This window comes from Polypterus senegalus, chromosome 1, assembly GCF_016835505.1.
Source record: "Polypterus senegalus isolate Bchr_013 chromosome 1, ASM1683550v1, whole genome shotgun sequence".
NCBI lineage: Eukaryota > Metazoa > Chordata > Cladistia > Polypteriformes > Polypteridae > Polypterus > Polypterus senegalus.
This window is the reverse complement of record NC_053154.1, coordinates 108,122,220-108,146,092: the sequence shown is the minus strand read 5'-3', so window position 1 is coordinate 108,146,092 and position 23,873 is coordinate 108,122,220. Positions and strand designations below refer to the sequence as shown.

General features: G+C 38.2%; 1 protein-coding gene across 1 annotated transcript in view; it reads right to left on the bottom strand.

Annotated features, from left to right (window-relative positions):
• The window catches only part of LOC120530941 (calsyntenin-2-like), a 662,732-nt gene that overhangs the window by 265,862 nt on the left and 372,997 nt on the right, over nucleotides 1–23,873 (bottom strand). Inside the window, exons 4-5 of the mRNA XM_039755786.1 lie at nucleotides 18,333–18,541; nucleotides 5,120–5,269 (exon numbers count right to left, since the gene is read on the bottom strand). Coding sequence (XP_039611720.1) covers nucleotides 5,120–5,269; nucleotides 18,333–18,541 — 359 coding nt within the window. The remainder of the gene's footprint in view (nucleotides 1–5,119; nucleotides 5,270–18,332; nucleotides 18,542–23,873) is intronic.

The window sequence follows — 23,873 nt, the reverse complement described above, 5'->3', positions numbered from 1 at the left end:
GACCCCGATCTTCCCTCAATGAATTGAATGTCACCATTACACTCCACTGTTCTAAATATGCCAGTTTTCAACTTCCTTGTCTAAAATGTGCTGTTTAGGTTGAATGGACACTCTATATTGGCCCCTGTGTGAATGGTTTAGGTATATATGTGTGTGACTAACTCTGGGGTATAATCCAGAACTATTCCTTGTGCACAGAGCCAACAGGAAAAGCATTGCCTCCACTCCATGACCTAGAATTGGAAGAGTTGGTATGAAAATGTATGAATGAGATAATTGTGAAATACAATAAAAAAAATAATAAAAAAACAAGGACAAGCAAACAAATAAATAAGCACACTGAACCTCCATGGCCAACCGCACGAGAAGGCAGAAGAAGATGTGCGAGTTGCAGCAGACAAAAGATTTCTCTGTTTTTAATGGTAAACTGAATTTGTTTCAAGGACTAGCATTAAGGATAATTTTAAAAGTAAAGTTTTGGAGGAACACTGTGTGTGTACTGTATATATATATATATATATATATATATATATATATACTAGCAGAATACCAGCCCAGAGCGAGAAGTAGTGTTTTAAAGAAGGTACGAAAAAGAAAAGGAAAAATTTTTAAAATAACGTAACATGATTGTTAATGTAATTGTTTTGTCATTGATATGAGTGTTGTTCTCATATCTATATCTATCTATCTATCTATCTATCTATCTATCTATCTATCTATGTTGTTCTCATCTCTATCTATCTATATATATATACCTCTATCTATCTATCAATATATATATAGCAAAATACCCGCGCTTGGCAGTGGAGAAGTAGTGTGTTAAAGAAGGAAAGAGAAAGAAAAGGAAACATTTTGAAAATAACGTAACATGATTGTCAATGTAATTGTTTTGTCACTGTTATGAGTGTAAGCTGTGATATATATATATATAGCAAAATACCGCTTGCGATGTCATGTGTTAAAGAAGTTATGAAAAGAAAAGGAAACATTTTAAAAATAATGTAACATGATTGTCAAAGTAATTGTTTTGTGTATTTGGCGGCAGCGTCACAAAGTTGTTTTCGGTAGCTGCATCAGAAAATGTACCACGACGTCTGACACGCCTCCTTTTTACTGTTTTCTCACAGCTTGGATTGCTGCTGTCATATATATATACACACACACACACACACACACACACACATACATATATATATAATATACATATATATATACACATACATATCTTCATATCTACATATCTATATACATATCTACACACACAAATTATATATATGTGTGTATGTATGTATGTATGTATGTATGTATGTGTGTGTGTGTGTGTGTGTGTGTGTGTGTGTGTGTGTATATATATATAATCTAGATAGGGGTGTGTGTGTGTATATATATATATATATACATACATACATATATATACACATACATATACTTGTGTGTATGTTTATATGTGTCTATATGTGTGTGTATAGCTTTGGTCACTGAGTGCAAGGGAAAAATAATGAAATATAGTCTATAAGTTATTAAACAGTAAAACATTAACGTTTTAAGAAGTACAGGTACATTGAAATTACATTTTCTATGTGAACGTTCAAATTTGTGCCTTTGGTAATGTGCCTTACCGGCAATTAAAGAAAATTATTTTTGTGTCCTCTGCCGTGTTAAGAGAGAAAGGCTTTGGTTTGGGATAAAAGGAAAAAAGGTGTAAAGAAAGGAAAGTTGCCTTTTTCTTTTATATAGTATAGAGAGATGTGTTCGCTGACGTTATGATCGCCTTTTGGCGACAGTCGCGGTGGGTCTTGTGTAGACTGGTGAGACGTCCCGCCATTAATCGGCTGTGATGGCACTGTCAGTCCTCCACTCGTGTGCGTGTTTTCATAATCCGAGCTGAGGACCTGATAATCGTATACGTGCAAAAGAAAGTGTGAATCGCCTTAATATTATTTTGCCGTGGTGTAGAAAAGGGGTCCCGTGTTTGCACTTGTCTGGGCTATAGCGCAGGGGGAGGATGAAAAAAATTAAAAGTGCTCACTTTGACTTAAGGCAGAAGCGCAGTCAGCGTCTCAAAGGCCGGCACAGCTATGCACGCGCGTTGGCTGCTCGACTTTTGCTGGGCAGGAGACCACAGTTTTTGCAGACACGCTTCATGATATCAAAAGTCTCAGCGCTCTTTGGAGGTCATTCATATATTATATATATAGCAAAATACCTACCTACAGCGGAGAAGTAGTGTGTTAAAGAAGTAATGAAAAAGAAAAGGAAACATTTTAATAATAACGTAACATGATTGACATTGTCATGAGTGTTGCTATCATATATATTCCTGCCTAAATAAGTCACCCTTCGCTCTTACTTTTTACCGTTCATTTAATCATGGCTAGTGGCGGAAAAATTATAAAATGGAAGGAGGATGGCTTTACCAAAACAATTATTGATGGCAAATCGATTATTCATAAAGCTTGAATTGGTGATCTGTTTTTCTGTGTTAACCTCATATTTTTTCATACTTCTTCTCAAACTAAGGTGGTGCGAGGGTAAAATGAATCGGGATGCGCTGATCAATGTAATCGGTGTACCAGGAAATCATGCATTGACAAAAGCTCCCCTTTGCTTGTAATGCAAAGTGTGATTAAATGCATTATTTTTCAACGTGTTATGGAGCACATGCATCGAAGCTTCTCAGCTGTGCTTGTGCTAAGAAAAGGAAAGATTTTAAAAATAGCGTAACACGCTTGTCAATGTGACCTTTTGTAAGTAGTGCCTGGAGGATTCAGTGTGTTGAAACTCTAGAGACACCGTGTGTATTAACTTGAGGTAAATGGGAGGGGAGATGATGACGTGACTCCCCCACCCGCCTTAACTGTCAATCCCCACAAACACAGTCTCGAATTTGCATAAGCACACCCTTCACCTACAATTTTAACTTAGTTACAAAGTGATCAAAACTCGTTTATATCCTGCGTCCTCTCATTAAACTTGTATCCCGCATTACCTGTGGGCATGTGAAACGCCAGCGGTAGCCTGTCTATGAACTTAATTTAAAGTTTAGGTTTACACCTTGCTTTCTTTCCGAGGTAGCAGCACTCATGAATATGGTAGTATATGCCACTCGCTTCTTATTGTTTCGCTGCCTTCTCAATTATATAATGCATGTTTTCTTAAGCGCTTTTTGTAGGTCTTCCTGGTTTTCTACGTACTGCGTTGACAGTCAGTTCACGTGATTACGTGGGAGGCGTGATGATGTCACACGAAACTCCGCCCCTACGCCTTTGCAGCTCTACTCCATTACAGTTAATGGAGAAAATACCTTCCAGTTATGACCATTAGGCGTAGAATTTCGAAATGAAACCTGTCCAACTTTTGTAAGTAAGCTGTAAGGAATGAGCCTGCCAAATTTCAGCCTTCTACCTACACGGGAAGTTGGAGAATTAGTGATGAGTGAGTGAGTGAATGAGTGAGTGAGTGAGTGAGTGAGTGAGTGAGTGAGTGAGTGAGTGAATGAGTGAGTGAGTGAGTGAGTGAGGGCTTTGCCTTTTATTAGTATAGATATATGTATATATATATATATATATATATATATATATATGTGTGTGTGTGTGTGTGTGTAGTAATATACATTGTGACCACCAGGGGACATTGCAGAACACCAAACCCCAGCCACAACCTCACAGACACAAGTTCTGATATAAATAAAGATTTATTAGCAATATAACCTTGTATAAATGTTTCAAAAATAACATAAACCAAATATGATTTTTCTCTCTCTTTTTCCTTTTCTCCTTGCACTCCTTCAGGCACACATCCTCTTTCTCCCAAGTCTGACTCTCTGGTCGAGACTGGGTGACTTCTTTTATCTAAGATGCAGGAGTACTTCCAGTGTTAGGGCACAGCCCATTGGGAACACTTCTAGTTTGACCAAAAGTCCCCGAAAGTAGGGACTATGAATGACCAATCATGGACCATTATACATCACTAGAATGTTTTGAAGTACAGCTATCCAATGGTATGGACTATGTATCCTATCAGCTAGCCCTGGCAGATGCCACCGAACCCAACAGGGATGTTCCATGGGACTACAAATCCCAACAAGCCCTGCAAGTATCTGCGACAGAATTTTAACGCAGGGATACTGCCATATGGTGTACTGGGGGAGAAAACATTCAGCTGCATTCATCTCTCCGGGTCTTTCCATTGCACTGGCCTCCCAGATAGGTAAGGATCCTTATTCAATCCTGGTCGGAATGCCTGTCCATGCCTGCCAAACAGTATGACTTTGCAACGCAATGGGAAAGCTGGGACACAAAAGAAAATTGATTCCAGGATTGTATATATATATTTTTTTCTGAGCATTCTGGTTTTCTCCCCAAATCTCAAAAACATGAATGTTAGGCTAACTGAAAACTAAAAATTCTATGAGTGAGTGTGTGGTGTGCATGTAAAAATAAACTGGGGTGCGAGTTACTTCCCACCTTGTGTTCAGAGACAGGACTATTGGCACTGATTGCCTATGACCTTGACTAAGTTAAAAGAATTAATTGATACAGAGATGGACCCCTCTAATATAAGTCTGTGAGATTATATGGCTCTGCATCTTTACCCCCTGCTGCACTTTTAATACAATTTCCTTTTATGAACCCATCATCACCACAGTAATTATGAATTTATTGCTTTGTTTCACTAATGATGTTACGTACAGTAACTTGTAATGTGCTGCTTCTTGTTAGCATGAACTTATGGAAGCATCTCCTCAAAGTACCAATGGTGTAATGCAGAAGGTCTTTCATTCATTTTACTAGTTAGTGATTTTTATGGTGTCACTGAATTAAAGATTACTGAAGCAGCAATAAAAAATACAGATTAAAAACCAGTCCAACAGATAAACACGTAGGCCTGCAGAAGGCAGATTTAGGGTCTCTGCCATGAAACCTTTCATCTGCTGGTGATTATTACCTTTTCCACACATCTTGGCAATTATCTCCCAGAAGTGCACTTGTACTCTACTACTGCAGTCTCAGAGCAAATAAAGGAGGTTAATTGATTAATCTTGAGCACTTCACATCCTGGACCATGGAAATCAAGGAGATTAAAAGCAAAAAGAGAACTGAACACACGTCTCCCTTACCTTGCCAACCTGGCTTACACACGGGCTTGAGCTCAATGCGTACCGGCACGTCGACGGTGGCTCTCTTCTGACCACAGTCATAGGCGGTTACCATGATCTGGTACTGCTGCTCCTTATCGTAGCTCAGTTTCTCTGTGTTTCTGATGTTACCTGAAAAATGAAGGCAGAGTTCAGCTGTTATTTTCAGTGTGCAGGTCAAAGCAGCCAACCATTCATTGCAGGGGAGATTTCATTTAATTTGCAAACACCAGTATTGCGATATAATCAAGTAAAAGATGCATTACTGTGAGCACCATCTGCTAAATAATAATGTAATACAATAATAATATAATCTGTTTGTTTTCTGATTTTATCACTTCCATCAAGCAGTCTTTTTAGCGTGAACATTGTCAGAAAGTGATAACTCTAGGATTTCAGAAATCTTCAGGCACTACAGAGTCTTACGCATTATGTCTCATAGCACACATTCAGTGTTCTAAGAGTTACTCACAAAATGATTCTGAGAAATCCCCTTCTACCACTGGCAGGATTAGTCAGCAATTGCGGCCACAAGAGAATATCCAAGGAAAACGTGACTTTACATTAGTCCAACAGTGTTACTTGGTGATGCTCTAGGTCACCATCACAGAGTGGCTCCAAGGTGTACACTCCTGACTGGCAGTCACTTTTCAGGAAAATCATAACAGATAGTCTGTTGGTGTTAATAAAAAAATAAGAGAAAATGTCCTTCCTCCTCTCAGTTCTTCCAAGGTTGATGTAGAATGACCCTATCAACTATCACCATTGAATGACTACAAAAAAAAATGTAGACATTCTCAAACTCATAATTACTCCTAGCGAGCAGAGCAGAAAGTGGCCAACCCTAGAGAATTCATGACTGATGGTGTCACCCTCACTTGGATTGTGGCTTCTAAAATGCAATAAAATTATCACTATAGAAAAACAAGCCACCCCAACTTTCTGAAAGATGAGAGGACCTCAAGTGACCCTTTCTATTCCTAAAACAAATAATACAATCCCAACCGCATGACCTTTCAATAAAAATTTTACTTCTGGGCTCAAAGGAGACAATAATTGTTTATGACAAGAGGCTTTCAAAGCCACAGCTCAATTGAACCCATGTCTGCAAAACAGTCTGCTTGTTAGCAGTATGCTACCCTTGATCCATTCACTTAGAATCACATTAGCAGCCTATGGATGAACCAGGCAATAAATGTTTGCAGCAGCCATTGATTTAGTTGCTTCTGAAGCAAAGAGAAAAAAAAAATGTCATTGGTTACAAAAGGAACAGAGACATGAAGGAGATTGAGCTGAAGAGCAATGAACAAGGATATTCAAATGAAACATGTTTCACTAATCCATTAACAGGGTACCAAACATCAGGCCTTGGTGAATGTGATCTGTGAAGACTGTTGATCTCAGGGACTGGAGAGCATGCACTAGTATACAGCTTAATGGTTTATCTTCACAGATACATAAGTAAGGAGCACATTAGAGAATTAAAGGCACTTCTAGTGTGAATTATGTACAAGAATATTAGCAAAATTTTGGTCAAAGCAGGTCACTAACGAAACAAGCATGCCAGTTCAGTTCACCTAACTTCTCAAACATGTCAACTCCTTTATATTTGGCTGATGTTTTTATTCAAGGCATCATAAAAATGTAGTTGTTTACATGTATTTATTTAATTAGAACACAAGCAGGTTAAGAGGCTTGCACAGGGTGATAAAATGAGCCAGAGGTAGAAATTGAACTGACATAATGTAATTAAGACCATGCAAAATGCAAAAAACAGCATGAGAGGAGAAGTAAATCACTATAGCAAACCAATGTATTGATTGATTACCAAACACTATTACTACATGTGTAATGAATCTGTTGGTAATTCATTTGCAATCAATAAGGATTGCTTGAATTGTTAAAAAATTCTATTTGAAGAAAAGGGCACGTTTATTTATTTATTCCACTGACACTTTATTGCTTGAAGACACTTGAAACACAGTTTAGTGGTTGGTTCTGGGTCATACAGTGCACCATTGCTGAAATTGAACCAGTAACCTTGTGCTTTATAATCTAAGCTGTGCACAAATGGTGTGAATGTCCACATTGTGGAAGCCAAGCCTCATGGGTACACAACAGTATGATACTCTGACAGAGCTGGGGTTGAAGATAAGAAGCAGGTAACAGACAACATGAAATTTTATTTTTTGTTATTCAAGACAGCAGACTAAAACAGACTAGGGCTCCATACACAAAGCGATGACCAAACCACATGCATAGGAATTTAAATCACTGAACAAAGACAAAAAACCAAGAAAACTAGAAAGAGGTCAGAACCACTAGGAAAACACTCCACCTTCACAAGACTAATGCTTCACGGGCAGGGCCAGACATTGGGAGCAGAGGGAGGCGTCTCTCTGATCTGACAGTGGTTATGACACATCATCTGTCACTGAAATGTACTGGACATTTAATGCAGTGTACACAGTGTAATGTGAGTATTTCATAACCAAGTACTTATCAAATTGACCTTAAATAATATATTAGGTATTTTTTTAAGTCAAACTTATTTCTTCACAAACATGGTAAAGGTAGTTGTCGACTTATGAGCACGTTCGGTTCTGATGGACTGGTCGTTAGTCTATCTGGATGTAAGACAGACTGATATATGTATTCAAACCTGACCGTATGTATAGTACTGCATAATAAGTCCCTCAAGTTATAATGTTTGTTTGATGTCCTTTTTTATCATCATCCTTAGCCCATTGCATAGATTTTCAATCATTTATTTTTTGTAATTTTTTTTTATTATTTTGTTTCGTTATTACTGCTGTTTGCATCAGTGACAAACTTTAACAGTTTCACAAATTCTTTTTTGTGTGTGTTATGTTATGTCATCAGTGTGAAACTCTACCAGGATTCATTGTGTTAAGGCCTTGTTCACACGGGCGTTAAGTTTTTGGATAAACGAACTTGCTCTGAACGTCCTAGACATTTATGTTGCATTTTGTGGTGGCGATCGATTGACTTCTACACCGGCGTTCGTTTGTCTCTGTCTAACGCCAGCCTGCAGCCCAAATTGTAGTTTGTGTGTTAACCTGTGGAGGCAGTGTCGGGAACTGGATATGAAAGCCCTTGTCGTTTTATTTGAGGTGCCTCCTTTCAATATGGACCATTTTGCTATGTTAGATATTAATCTTCTTGTTTTAAAAATACTCGTAATACGGCGTAGGGGAGAGAAAAACGCCGCTACTGGGTTCATCCTCTGACTGCACAACGTCGGGTTAAAGGAAGTTATGAAGAAATGCGAAAATTTCCACGCAAGTTTTTTAATTACTGTCGGATGTTGGTTTCCACTTTTGATTGTCTGCTGCAGCTGGTGCAGTGCCACATTGCACGCCAATCAACCAATATGCGACTTGGTGTTAGCCCCGAAGAGAGACTACTTGTCACTTTGAGGTAAGGAAACAGTAGTCGAGTGTACGCTTACACCGGTGTTATGCACTGAAATGTCGTCCCCCCCCTCCATTGCCCCCCACTACATAATCGTTATCAAATATTATTAGAACATAAATTAATAGGTTCATGGTTTACAAATTACATGAGACAATAAAATAAAATAAGCAATATGAAATATATATATATATGTTGTATATGAAAACATAAAAATATTAATATTTTTTCATATACAACATGTAAACTTTTATATTGTTTATTTTATAGTAAAATTACTTTCGTCGAATTTTTCATCATAAACAATATTTATTTTTATTATTTTATTTATTATTATTATTATTATTATTATTTTATTTTATTATTATTATTGGGATATATCTGGTCCTCCGAAGCGTAAAATAAACGCGCAGAAAACGAACTAGAAGCGGTTTCCTTGCGTTCGTTGGGTTTTGAACGCCAAGAAAAAGCTGCATGCAACGTTTTTGGTGCCGTATAAACGCGCTGCCGGACAAACGCACGTCACCAAAGCCCGTGTGAACACTCTCATTGACTCCCACGTGTAGAAAACACTCGGCGCTTGATCCGCGCTCACCGGACGCTACGAACGCAAAAACGCTCGATTTTAACGCCCGTGTGAACAAGGCCTAACTGTGAAATCAGCGAGAAGTTGTGCCGGCAGAGTTTGAGCACTCATATGTTTTCTGTGTAACATTTCAGCCAGTTAATAATAAACATTAACAGATAAAGGAGGTCAGTATGGCTTCAACACCCCTTCATGGAGGTTTGCACGAAGCGGCACATTGTGAGTCACAATGCAGAAGCTTCGGAGAATTCAAAGTCAGAGCGCAGCAGTGCAGTGTGTACGTGGTTACAATGGGATAACTTAAAGTCATATGCGATTGCATTTTCTTCTTTCCTCCCTCATACTGCTTGATCAAGCAGTTTCAAGATCAAGTGCCTTTTTTCGGTATAGTAGTTTTAAGATAAACGTAAGAGAATGTAGTCAAAACTTCTGCAGGCAATGAACTGAGATTGAGACGCACTAGCAGTCGTAAGTTGAATGAGTGCAAGATACATAGCTCGTAAGTCGATAACTACCTGTAAATATGCATTTGCCTTTCAAAATTTTGTTATAAAGGTAATTGCTTTCTACAAATGTAAAAAATATCTTGCCTGCATTGTTGTTTTACATTGGAGGTTGGAGGCATGGAAATAATCATTTTATTGCATACTAGCGACTGGGAGCCCGATTGAATCGGGCTACAAATTCTACAGTTGTGAAATTCATACTTTCTCTGTAAATAATTATTTGTTTTTTTTAAGTCCTTGAAATGATTTTGTTATCAAGGCAGTGATTTGTGCTTAAAATAGACCTTTTCGACGGATGTAATGAAGAGCTTCCTGTTTAAACGGGGTTGCGAGATGTGAACTCAGCTCTTTGGTGCACCTCATTTGATTTTTTCTGGCAAACAAAACAAAACAAAACATATTTTACGACTCTAATCCGAGTCGGAGTAATAATTATGTTGGCGTGTTCATTTTAGATCTAAGATTGGCTAAAATTTAAACAATGAACGTTTTTAATACCCATGGCTAAAATTTAAACAATGAATGTTTTTAATACCCAGCCGTCATTACTCAGTTTGCCAATAGATATCAGATGAACGAATGCCAAAACCGAACTGCCCAAAGACAGATTTCGGCGTACCAAGTAAATGGCGGTACGTTCTAAATTACTTACGGTTCCGGACCTGTCGAAGGGTTTAAGTCAGTCGATGATGTTAGTCCTGGAAAGTACGCCCCACCAAACCAACGTTCCAAAAACCAACCGAACTTACTGTTATATGCTCGAACTAACACCGACTTACTATACTCAGCCATCCAGTGGCATGACTGAAGAATTGAACATTCTTAGCCAATCATGCAATACTGCGTCTGCGTTTGCCATGTTATGTTCTAACTATAGAGGCAGAGTCCCATTGTATGATTCTAACTTGTATTGAGTCGAGGTATTGACGTGAACACCATACATAACGGGGTATTGACTCGAACACCATACATACGGGGTATTGACGCGAACACCATACATACAGATAGTATCAAATTATATATAAGGATTCCTGGTACTATTTTTCTTGCAGTAAAGATACACTTTCTATTCACTTGTGAGAATTCTCACATACATATGGAAGTGAATCAAAACAAAACTAAGCATGTGGTACCAAAAGTTTACTGTGATTTGGACTTTTTAGAGGAAACCACCTCCTTGGTTGTTGGTTGTTGTGCAGGAAGTTTACGTGCTAAGCTATCATGACTGGTTTTCTTTAAAAATGGCTGAATCTCGTAATATTGATGCTTTTTAGTTCAACAATGACATTTATAATCTATTTTACAATATGTGTGTAATATTAAGATGTGGATCAATACTTGTCAACTGTCTTGGCTTGAAAAAGGAGGTGTCTGGTAGTTTTTAAACTCCTCCTCTGTGCTCCATAGCCTTCAATGTAAACAGCCAGTGCCAGCAAGATATTTTTTTTATTTATATTTAACTTTAGAATCAAATTTTGTGTTGCAAATGCATATATAGCATGTTTATGAAGAAATAACTTTGATATGAAAAATACCAAACCTATCCTTTAACATAATGTGTATTTACTATAACAAATTAAAATATACTGTCAAGAAAATAAAAATATACCCACTTATTAAGAAGTAAACCATAACCATAAAAGAGGAGTGTGACACTATACTCAACCACTATTATTTGTATCACTAACATTATTATGTATATTGAAAATGATCAAAATGAGCAAAAATTAAAGCAAAATCAGTTAAAATCAATACCAATATCAGAACTGCACTTCAACAATATTAAAACTCAGGTGCCATTTTCACCATTTATCTTTGTCATAAATACACACCTTCATGCAATAATCATGTCTACATGAATAACCCAATTCCCAAATCCCAGAGCTAAAATGCATTCACTAAGCAGTCAGGACACTCAAACATCAAACTCAGCTTTATAATGGAAGAATCAATCAAACCATCAAGTGTATATCAGCACTGTGTGCTAATGCCTGCAGAAAGGGGACAACTGGCAGAACAATAAGTCACCTAAATTTAGAGCATCTACTCCTACGAATGCGCACCAGATCCCCATGTCTAACAAGAGGCTTCTTCAGACATTAAGTACCTCCAGTTGAAAACTGAGGTCTTTCTGATGTTCCACTCAAGACCAACACCCTCTCTCTTGAATCTGGCACTCGAGTTTTAATATTGTTAAAGTGCAGTTCTGATATTGGTCTAGGGGTCTATGTATAGATGTTACTGACTATGTGTTGATATTTGCTCATTTTGAGGATTTTTGTCTTATATGCATAATAGTATTAGTGATAGACAAAATAGTCTTTGAACATAAGAAGTGTTTATGGCATTTTAGTTACAGTACATTAAAAGTGAAACTCACTATAATAATGTGCATTTAGCGCAACCTCACATATTGCAGTGCTATCATAAATATCTGTAATCGTAACTGGATCAGAGCTGTGAATATCAGCATTCTTCATTTCAATTTTGAAGTGAAAGAAAGTGGTTGTGGTAGGATAGGTGAATATGTTCATTGGGTTAATAATGTCACATATACAGAGTGTAGTGAAATTATAACTTCCATGTACTAATCAACAAGAAACATATCACCTCTCTAAGTTGCCAACATAAGCAAGTATTACGGTCTTACCTCAATGCTGATTATACAATATTGATGAAGCAAATGCTCTTCTGTGAGCTGTTTTTAGACTGGCATGCTATGTGTTAAAATAACTAAATTCACAATGTTCTATGCAGTCTCTAAGTGTACAATAGCTTCCTGGATGATGAACATCCTGATATTTGTGTCCTGAGTATGGTTGTTCAGAGGAGCTGAGGTTAAGGATAGACCAATGGGAGAGTTTGATGTGACACAGGAAGTCACACATCTCTCTGGTACCTTCCCAGCCATGAAGATAAACCGGTCTAGTGATGACAACACTCTGCTTCACTCTTCTCCTCTTTCCAGAACAAGAAAGGTGGTGACCAGTACTACAGCGCAGTCCAACTGAGGGTTTGATGTAGACAGTTATACAGTAGTGATTACACTCCTGACGATAGTATATGGGAGTTAGGTTGATCTCTTGCCTTTTTCATAGTTCTCTACTTTTTTTTTTCTTTCTATATTATGACACCATGGAAAAGTGATAAGATGGATTTCTCTATACTGCTCTTGTGCTTTTGTAAAAGTCCTAAGTCCTTAACAGTCCAACTTTAGATGAGCTAAAGGAACTATTCTGGAGTGTTCCGTCCTGTTATTGCATCTGTACAACAATCATTTAATTGATTTAAAAGATAGATTTAATATTTAATGAATTGCTAGATATTTTTCAAGGAAGAGCAAGCTTTGGACCAAACATTTGATAAATTTCACCTGCCTGAAATATCCTTTTATAACAGTAAATTTTCAGCAAAGAAAAGACTTACATTAATTTTACTCACAATTTTTTTACTAACCCATTTAAAAATGCTGCGCACACCAGATATGCCAAACACAGTATGCAATTTCTAAATTAAAATGTAAAATAAATTATGGCACAGGATAAAATCTAATGCCACGCCTGACAACTGAGCAAAGAAGATAAATAGCTCCTTTCTGGCTGCATAAGTATCTTTTACAGAGAGGTAGCTTAAGATCACTCAGAGGGTAAATTGGAACAAAGCTGACACTCTTTTTGACTCGGAAATGAGATGTCGGGAGATCTGAGGTGTTTGTAGGATGCTTAACAGTAGGATCTAGCCGAGTCTTCTGCTGCCTGACTGATTTTGATTTGCACAAAAAAAATGGCTTTACATTGCTGTCACCTCATCAGCTGATGAATTTTAATTTAGCAAAAACCTTCATAATGTTCTACATCAAAGGAAGCGTGCAAGACTGATTTCAAGCTGTATAAATATGTGTGCAGACAAGATTATGCCGTAATGAGCAAGTGAAACAAATGGAATTACACAGGTAAGTTTGACACTGCTGTCTTGCTTTATGACAGGAGGCCCCTGATGCCAGCATAGAAGCCCAAATATGAATTACAGGCTTTTAATACCCATGGATTAGTGAGACAACTTGGACTCCTACTGAAAATACACAGTAAAAACAGAAGAGCTTGCAGGGCCAACAGATTTGTAGTACAACACTCCAACAACAACCTCACAGTTAGCATATTTAGATAGATAGATAGATAGATAGATAGATAGATAGATAGATAGATAGATAGATAGATAGATAGATAGATAGATAGATAGATAGATAGATGCATGAGACATAAGAACAACTCAATAAAATTAAATTCATTCAGTTATTGTACACATGCACACTAGGCTGGTTCAGTTAAGACTGTTGCTAAAATAATAAAAGTGTAAGAATTTCAAACTCATACTATAAAATTAGGGTTAGGGTTAGGGTTAGGGTTAGGGTTGTTGAAACATTGTTCATGTAATGCTATAATACACAAACACCAAGATTCACAATATATCTTGTATATAGTTATCAGAAGATTGAAGGGAGGATGCGTTTGAGAAGAACATCTAAAGGGATGGAGATAAACGTCTTCACATTGTGCGTGTTCTCAGCTCAGTCAAGGAACACCCTTGGAATATTAGCCACAAATAAAATGACTCTCTAAAATTTTCATCAGTGTTTTAGATGACCAGGGAAGATGACAGTGGAACTGGCTAATATAAAAATGGAGATACAGTGAGAGACAAAAACAAGAAAATAAGGACCAGCTCACTCAGCAGGATCTGCTGTGGAGTATGTGTAAGTATTAATGTGTAACCTGTCTCAGTGGCTAGGGCTGTTGTCTGAAAGCTGTGAATCACAGCCCAAATTGTGTGGAGGGTTCACTCTGTGCCTATATAGGTTTATCACTTGGTACTCCAGCTTTCTTTCCACAAACCAAAATATAAAGGTTAGTTTCACCCATAAGCGTTAGAGCAGATATCTGTGTGAGTGTGTTCAGTGATGACTGATGCCCTGTCCAGAGTTGGTTCCTTCCTTGAACCCAATGTCTCCAGGATAGATCTGACATCTCACGATTGTGAACAGGATTAAACAGGATCATATATTAAAGGAAAGATGCTAGCAACAATATGTAGGCAACAACATTGTGCCCTTTTGTTAAAAAGGACCATATGGAAGCTTTGCACAACACATATTTAATTTTCTAGATGTTCTGTCAGTGTATGAGGTTAACAAGTTAATTATGAAAATACAGAGCTGAATTCACCCCAAATTTAATACTGATTCTGGATGTCCAGCAGGCAGACTTATAAAACGTGCATACATTTAAATAATAGCATGTTTATTCCTCAAGTTAAAGCACAACAACAAACACCACTGTTAAGATTTGAAATATATAAATGATTTTGGATTCCCCTCTGTGAACTCACATAAAATTGTCCGTGAATAAAGGTTGGATCTAACATTTATATGTTTTTGTAATGTTTAATTAAATATATTTTTTAAATATCTATAATTTAACTTGAAGGAAAAGAAACTAAAAAGTCCACAGGTATGTGTCAAGGGTGTGTCTGTTCACATATGCCCAATGGGATTCATCAAAGAGAATCACAAAAGGGGGTTGAAGAAAATGCAAAGGGTCTTACATGTCTGTCTTCTCCATCCAATCCCTGAAAATAAGTGATGTGGAAGAAGATCCATGAGCCCTATGTTACTCCATGTACCACACCGCACTCTGTCACTCCTGCTTCCACACCAGCACTCAGTACATGAGCATGGAAAAGCCACCCTGACAATGATGTTACCATTAAATGGGTTTTACGTGAATTGGAATCCTATGCGTTTTTTATCGTTCTTATCTCATTCTTTTATATGGACATTAAACATCATGAACAGCCTGGTGTCCTATTTATAGTCACCTCTTTCACAAAATTATGAAGATGTTTACCTATCAACCTTTGTATTTATAATGTAATAGAGGACTTAATTGTCAGGCACATGTTGTAGTTGTTACAATTTATAAATTACAGATATTTTGTGGCAACCTGGAATCTTCTAAAAAAAAAAAAATTCAAAACCAGTACGACAGTGAATGGTCTCTTAGTCATTTATAAAGCTGCAGATGCTTTTCACAAACAACCATGTCCCATTTGAAATATACTATAGAAAAGGGATTTTCGGAAAATATCTGTGTAAGTGTAGAAAAAGGTGGACAGGCATTCCACCTCCTTTTTTTAATTTAATTAGAAGGAGATAAAATTCCATACAATCAACTCAAACTTAACAAAGCAAAAGTCAAACCCACCGAAGAGAAAGAGAGGACAGCCTATAACCAACGCTACTCTTTAAAAGCAGCAAGAGAGGAAGAGTATCCTTTCCCAGAAATGGAAGCTTATTCTAAAACGTTATTGATTAGATCCTGCCATATTTTAAAAGCGTTTTGAACAGATCCTTTGAGTGAGAATTTGATTTTTTTTCCAATTTCAAATAGTATAGAACATCAGTTACTCACTGACTTATAACAAGTGGCCTGGAATTATTCCAGTTGAGCAAGATATGTTTACGTGCTAGATGTGTTGTATAAGCAATTACAATCAATTTGTCCTTCTCCATTTTAAGCCCATCTAGGAGTACAATAAACACAGCTGTTAAAGGTTTAGGACTGACTGTGACACTAAGTCTGTCTTGTAGGCATTCAAAGATTTTTGTCCAGAATGTTGTTAATTTGGTGCACACCCAAAACATGTGGCCAAGTGAAGCTGGAGCTAAACTGCAACGTTCACAAGTTGAATCTTGCCCTGGATACATTTTGGACAATTTTAAATGAAATAAACATGCTATATAAAATATTTTAAGTTGAATGATTGAATGCTTTGCACATATGGAGCTAGAGCAAGGGTGGGCAAAGTCATTCCTGGAGGGCCGCAGTGGCTGCAGGTTTTTGTTCCAACCCAATTGCTTAATAAGAAGCACTTGTTGCTCAAGTAACACTTCTGCTTCATTTTAATTGTCTCGTTTGTTAAGCTGTTGAATCCTTTATTGCTCATTTCAGTCTTAAACAGCTGTATTTGGGTTTGCTCCTTATTAACAATAAGATGCAAATGACAAAAGAAACCAGCATTTCTCCATTTAGCTTATTTCCATTTACACCCGTTTAGTTTAATTAAATACTTGGAAGAAAAGCTAAGAGAAAAAAAGTAAAGGACTGAGAATTACTCATCCATTTTAGACTTTAAATCATTTGAGTGACATCCTTAGAAAGGAGGAAAAAAATCTAGGATATGAGAATGATCTGACATGTGCAAATTTAAAGCAGTAACAAGCCATGAAATTAAATTATTGGCAAGGATTGTTTTCTAATTAGGCAACTGGGTTGGAACAAAAACCTGCGGAAACTGCGGCCCTCCAGGACTGACCTTGCCCACCCCTGAGCTAGAGTGTATTCTGTGCATGATCTTACATTTTTATCCTGTTCAGGAAGAACAATTAATGATAGGCAGTTTATCCCCCAGTTCGAGAGGTGGCAATGGTGTGCTGACTGTCTCCCAGTTTGGACCCCTGCATGGTTGATTTGTAGTGCAGAAAGGCAACCCTGTTCCCTGTTCGGGACATTGGGTGCCACCAGACGGCGCTGTGGGGAAAGGTCCTTCCTGGTATGGGCAACATCCATGTAAACTGGAAGTGCTTATGTTGTGCAATGCTGTGGCACTGGAAGTACTCCTGGGTCCAAAATAAATGGAGGCATCTCGCTTCACTCAGGGAGTTGAAATCAGTTGAAAGAAAACAAGGCTTACCTAGAGAAGAGTGATTGAATTATTATATTGGATGGAGACTGTCATTAGCATTGAAAGAAGAGCCTGTGGAAGGTATTTAGTAAAATAAATACACTTTAGTTGTAGCCTTGACTGTGTATGTACACTTGTGTTTGGAGTCAGGGACTCTGGGCCTCCCCTTTTGGTCACATCTGAGAAACCTCTGAGGAAAAATAACATTTGAACAAGTAAGGTAAGAGCATTTATTCCATAAACATGACTAATAATTTGTGTAACAGGTGCCAAGTCTGTGCTTATGGTTAAAGCTTTAATGGAAGAAGCGTACCAATGTAACCTGTGGGAATTATAATAAGACCCCAAGCTACTTAAACACATTCTATCTGTATAGCAGGACCGCTTCAGGTTTTTGATGCAGTGAACCCCATCAATGAGAGCTTAGACAACTGATAGTGTGGGATTAAGCCACATGTAATTTGCTACATCTTGCAAATATAACAAAAATAACATCATCAGCCCTGGTAAACCTATTTCCTTTCTGGGCCACTGTCAGCAAACGTAACTTAAGGCAGGTCTTCCACAGATGCATTCATTAGTGAGACTTGCAACATTTGATCGTCGTTTCTATTACCACTCTGACTCTTGTCTAAGAATTTTAGCTTTTGTATTTGTTTGCCTAGCAAGACAAAAGAATACTTTTGTTTTTGCCATTATACCCATAGCATACAAAAGGTCACAGACACAAAGATAAATGTGGGATTACAAAAAATTGGCTGGAGGACTGCTGGGTATGTATAGAGCCCCTGCAAATACTGGACTCTTTCACGACATGTTACTTTCAGCTGAAAATAGATATGAAATAAAAATCAATGACTTTTATAAAGAGAAAAATATGAAAAAAAAACACAACCACTATAAGAAAGCAGTTAAAAAAAAGGTTTACCATTGCGGTCGATAGCAAAGGGAATATCAGGAGTAACGATCTCGTAGTTACAGATCTGGCTGTACTGAGGAGAACAGTCCTCGTCCGCTGCCTCCACCTGCAGAATGCTGTCGTAAATTTTTCCTTCAGTTATTGTCGCCTTATACATTGGCTCCCGGAATGTCGGTGCAAACTCATTGACATCATTGACTTGGATATGAACCACAGCTCTGAAAGAAGAAAACAGAATGGAAAGAATTAAAAATCTACATGCCTAAAAAGATCGGAGATTCTTCATTGCAAGCTTGTGCTTAAGAAGTGAGACACTGTGTGCCAGGCACAGAAAAGAGACATTGTTCTGTGATTCCATCATGTTGTCCTCAAGAGTAAAATGTCTACACATCAACTCTTAGACTGTTATAGGGTAGCATTATGTTATTATTGCATTGTAAAATGTCACAAAATTAAATTGCTCAGAGATTAAGAATATTTCCCATTATTATAATGCAGAGTGTTCATTATTTAAGTAAAAAAAAAAAAAACTTAAAAATGGTTAGTCAGTCAGTTAGTCATCTTCCAATCTGCTATATCCTAACACAGGGTCACAGGGGTCTGCTGGAGTCAATCCCAGTCAACAAAGGGAGGAAGGCAGGAACAGATCCCTGGGTAGGGCAACAGCCCACCACAGGGCACACACACACACACAGACACATCCACACACCAAGCACACACTAGGGACAATTTAGCATCGCCAATGCACCTAACCTGCATGTCTTTGGACTGTGGGAGGAAACCGGAGCATCCAGAGGAAACCCACACAGACACAGGGAGAACATGCAAACTCCACGCAGGGATTTTGCGAGGCAGCAGCGCTACCACTGCGCCACTGTGCTGCCCTTAAAAATGGTGAAGAGCCTATAATAAACAAATGCCTTATTTCCAGTTCCATTTCAATTAAATATCTTAATAACTATTTCTCCTTCTAGAAATAACCAATAATTATTTTCCTGTAGTTCTTTATCAACTACCCAATGATCCTTCCTTTTCTTTCTTTGAACTCCTCCATTCCTCCCAGGTGAACTTCGCCTAACTGATTTACCCATTCACCCTGGGCCAGGTGAAGGGCTTTCTTTTAACACCCGACCCGGAAGTACTTCTGGTGCTCAATCATTTGCTGCTAGGATGCGCTTCTGACCCAGGCAGGACAACACAAGTCCTTGTGCAGTCAATATCCAACAGCTCGCCCTAGTGGCCCCACAGAACCCAACACAGCAGCCCCATGGGACCACAACTCCCATGATTCCCTGGAGCCTCCCAGGCCCAATCAGCCCCAGTGTAATTGCTGCTGCAACATCTTTCCATGTCCACATCCTGGAAGGGAAATATTGCAGCTCTCTCTTTAACCTTCCTGTTTAATGGGCTCCAGGTCAGACAAGGAAATAGGGTCCAACCTGACTGGGATGCCGGTTTGTCCTTCACATGTCATATAACACATGCTCCATCTGTTGGAATACCAAATGTAATGCATTTTATTACTACAAATGTTTGTGATGTACTACCTGTTGGATTGACAAATGTAGTGCATTTTATTTCAACATCCATTACAAGACACATTCCTAAAGATGGTGCTCTGCAAATGTTAACAGTGATGTTGATTGCTTAGATTTCAACCCATCTTAGATGGTAGTTATGAGAATAAATGAATTGGCATGTATCTTATTTCTGGCAGAAAAAAGTATCAAAATAGAACCCATACAAATACAGATATACTCTATGAACTATAAGGCCACCCCTTGCCCATAGCATACTTAATCAAAACAGACAGCGAATAATTTTAATGAAAAGCACCAGGAGTTAAGATGTAGTCAAGAGACATACCAAGTTTGTACTGGGACAGCAAATGATTGAATGTCAAAACCCAAATCACTAGTAAAAAAAATCAAAGTTCAAAACAAAAGAAGAGTTCAGAGTCAGTCCGTCAGTAGGCCAGTCAGTCATTTTCTAACCCACTTAGTCCTGAAGAGGGTGGTGGAGGTCTGCTGGAGCCTATCCCTGTGAGCATAGGGCACAGGGCAAGGAACAAACCATGAGCAATGTCGTTATAACAAAAAAGAAGGAAAACTAATGCTTTTTTACAATCATTTACAGGATCATAATCACAGATAATGGAGAAGGCACACGACAGACTATATATAAAGTTAGGTCCATAAATATTTGAACAGAGACAACTTTTTTCTAATTTTGGTTCTGTACATTACCACAATGAATTTTAAATGAAACAGCTCAGATGCAGTTGAAGTGCAGACTTTCAGCTTTAATTCAGTGGGTGAACAAAACGATTGCATAAAAATGTGAGGGAACTAAAGCATTTTTTTAACACAATCCCTTCATTTCAGGGGCTCAAAAGTAATTGGACAAATTAAATAACTGGAAAACCCTTTGCTGGCAATGACAGCCTGAAGTCTTGAACTCATGGACATCAGCAGATGCTGGGTTTCCTCCTTTTTAATGCTCTGCCAGGCCTTTACTGCAGCGACTTTCAGTTGCTGTTTATTTGTGGGCCTTTCTATCCGAAGTTTAGTCTTCAACAAGTGAAATGCATGCTCAATTGGGTTAAGATCAGGTGACTGACTTGGCCATTCAAGAATTTTCCACTTCTTTGCTTTAATAAACTCCTGGGTTGCTTTGGCTGTATGTTTTGGGTCATTGTCCATCTGTATCATGAAATGCCGCCCAATCAATTTGACTGCATTTAGCTGGATTTGAGCAGACAGTATGTCTCTGAACACCTCAGAATTCATTCGGCTGCTTCTGTCCTGTGTCACATCATCAATAAACACTAGTGTCCCAGTGCCACTGGCAGCCATGCACGCCCAAGCCATCACACTGCCTCCACTGTGTTTTATAGATGATGTGGTATGCTTTGGATAATGAGCTGTTCCACGCCTTCTCCATACTTTTTTCTTGCCATCATTCTGGTAGAGGTTGATCTTGGTTTCATCTGTCCAAAGAATGTTTTTCCAGAACTGTGCTGGCTTTTTTAGATGTTCTTTAGCAAAGTCCAATCTAGCCTTTCTATTCTTGAGGCTTATGAGTGACTTGCACCTTGCAGTGCACCCTCTGTATTTACTTTCATGCAGTCTTCTCTTTATGGTAGACTTGGATATCGATACGCCTACCCCTGGAGAGTGTTGTTCACTTGGTTGGCTGTTGTGAAGGGGTTTCTCTTCACCATGGAAATGATTCTGCGATCATCCACCACTGTTGTTTTCTGTGGACGTCCAGGTCTTCTTGCGTTGCTGAGTTCACCAGTGCTTACTTTCTTTCTCATGATGTACCAAACTGTAGATTTTGCCACTCGTAATATTGTAGCAATTTCTCAGATGGTTTTTTTCTGTTTTCGCAGCTTAAGGATGGCTTCTTTCACCTGCATGGAGAGCTCCTTTGACCACATGTTGTCTGTTCACAGCAAAATCTTCCACATGCAAGCATCACACCTCAAATCAACTCCAGGCCTTTTATCTTCTTAATTGATAATGACATAATGACGGACTTGCCCACACCTGCCCATGAAATAGCCTTTGAGTCAATTGTCCAATTACTTTTGAGCCCCTGAAATGAAGGGATTGTGTTAAAAAAATGCTTTAGTTGCCTCACATTTTTATGCAATCTTTTTGTTCAACCCACTGAATTAAAGCTGAAAGTCTGCACTTCAACTGCATCTGAGTTGTTTCATTTAAAATTCATTGTGGTAATGTACAGAACCACAATTAGAAAAAAATTGTCTCTGTCCAAATGTTTATGGACCTAACTGTATGGATGCTTTACCAACGTCAACTGTCACACAATCGCAGGCAATTCTGGGAATGCTCGTCATAGCAAAAGGTGATGCTATTGATGGAAAATAGTGGCACGCCATAAAAACATAATGGCAGTAAAACATAAAATAATTTTCAAATACTCACAAATATTTTGTAGAGCAAAAAATGTTTGAGAAAATGTCTCAGAGAATAAATGCAAAACTTGTTCAAATCCCACACTAAAATATTTACAAAACTTAAACAGAGAAAGGGAGAGGTTAGGAGCACGTGCTGATACAGCGCATTGCTGCACCCACCACATGATAAACCACCTAAGGCTCCCAGATTAGAACCCGAGTGCAGCCATGCAACGGGTGATACCTCAGCACCACACTCGTTCAGATGGAATGGAACCGTGTGAGGTTTTGTATGGTGACAAGAGTGCCAATTCTGCCACCAATGACCACGTTTTTCCCTGCAGATGGAGGGCCAACTTGCAGAGCTGGATGCAGATTAACGTCATACCCAGAACGGAAATATTGCTGATTAAGGGCCTTGTTCAAGGGCCCAATGGAGTGCAGTCACTTTTGGCATTTGTGGGATTTGAACTGGCAACCTCCCGGTCAATTATAACTCTTAGACTTAGGTGGATCAGTGTGTACTTGTGAAGACAAAACACAAACAAGAAATCTGGCAACTCAGAGGCAAAACATACCTGGTACTTGTGGCACTTGTTTGTTAGTGGACATGAGAGAGGGACTTAACCATGTATCATGAGGTCTAAAGTGTCAGTTTTAAAACTGATAAATGCCAAAACATGTGTTTTTCTGTCCTAGGTCAGTCTTCAGTCTTCAATGGGTCCCTGAGGGTACTGATGTATCTACTAAAGCACAGGCAACAGCAACAATGAGCACAGAATAAAATGAAGGGCTGACAATGGGTCTGTCATTGGCAATGACATCCTCTATGTGCCCCTGCAAGTCTCTGGTAACTGTGAAAAAATGGGGAGACCAAATAATTGTCAAACCTATTACCTGCAACATTTATCTTTTGTATTTGCACCTGCAGATTGCGAGACAGCTTCTGACCACGAATCAAAGGGTTACTGAAGAGGCAGTCATCATAACAAATACTGGACAAATACAGTATGTTGTAAACATTGTATAGAATATCTGTTTGCTGGTATTACATCAATATCACTCTTCTGAGGAGACAATAAACTTAAATTTAAAAGTAATATAAAAGCACAATGTAATACTCTCAGAGCATACTACGATAAAATAATTAGTGTTTATTTGAAATACTGAGACAAATGGAGCTTCTCTAATTTTGATAGGCCAAAACCATCGCTTCCTACGCTAGTTTCATTTATCCCTGTAATACTGAATTTCTTACGTCATAAATTCACAGTGTATGCCCTGGAGTACAGGCAATAATAGTGTAAGTCATGCAAGGAAAAGATTGAGATAAATTATTTATGGACTTTATAAGTGAGAAGGAAGGTTTCAAAATAAGCCTTAATCTCTTTTGGAAGCCATTATAATGATTTAAGAACTGGAGTTACATGATTATACTTCTTAGTTCGTTTTATGATCTTTGTTGTTGTGTTTTGAATTAACTTAAAAGTAATAAGCCATGTGAACTGTACAGTGCCATCTTCAGACTGAAAATTCTGCTGGTGCCACATGGACCTTGGAGAAAGACACTGCCAGAGATGGCGGAGCCATCCTGAGAAGTCATGTAAAGGGTATGTGTGTGTAAG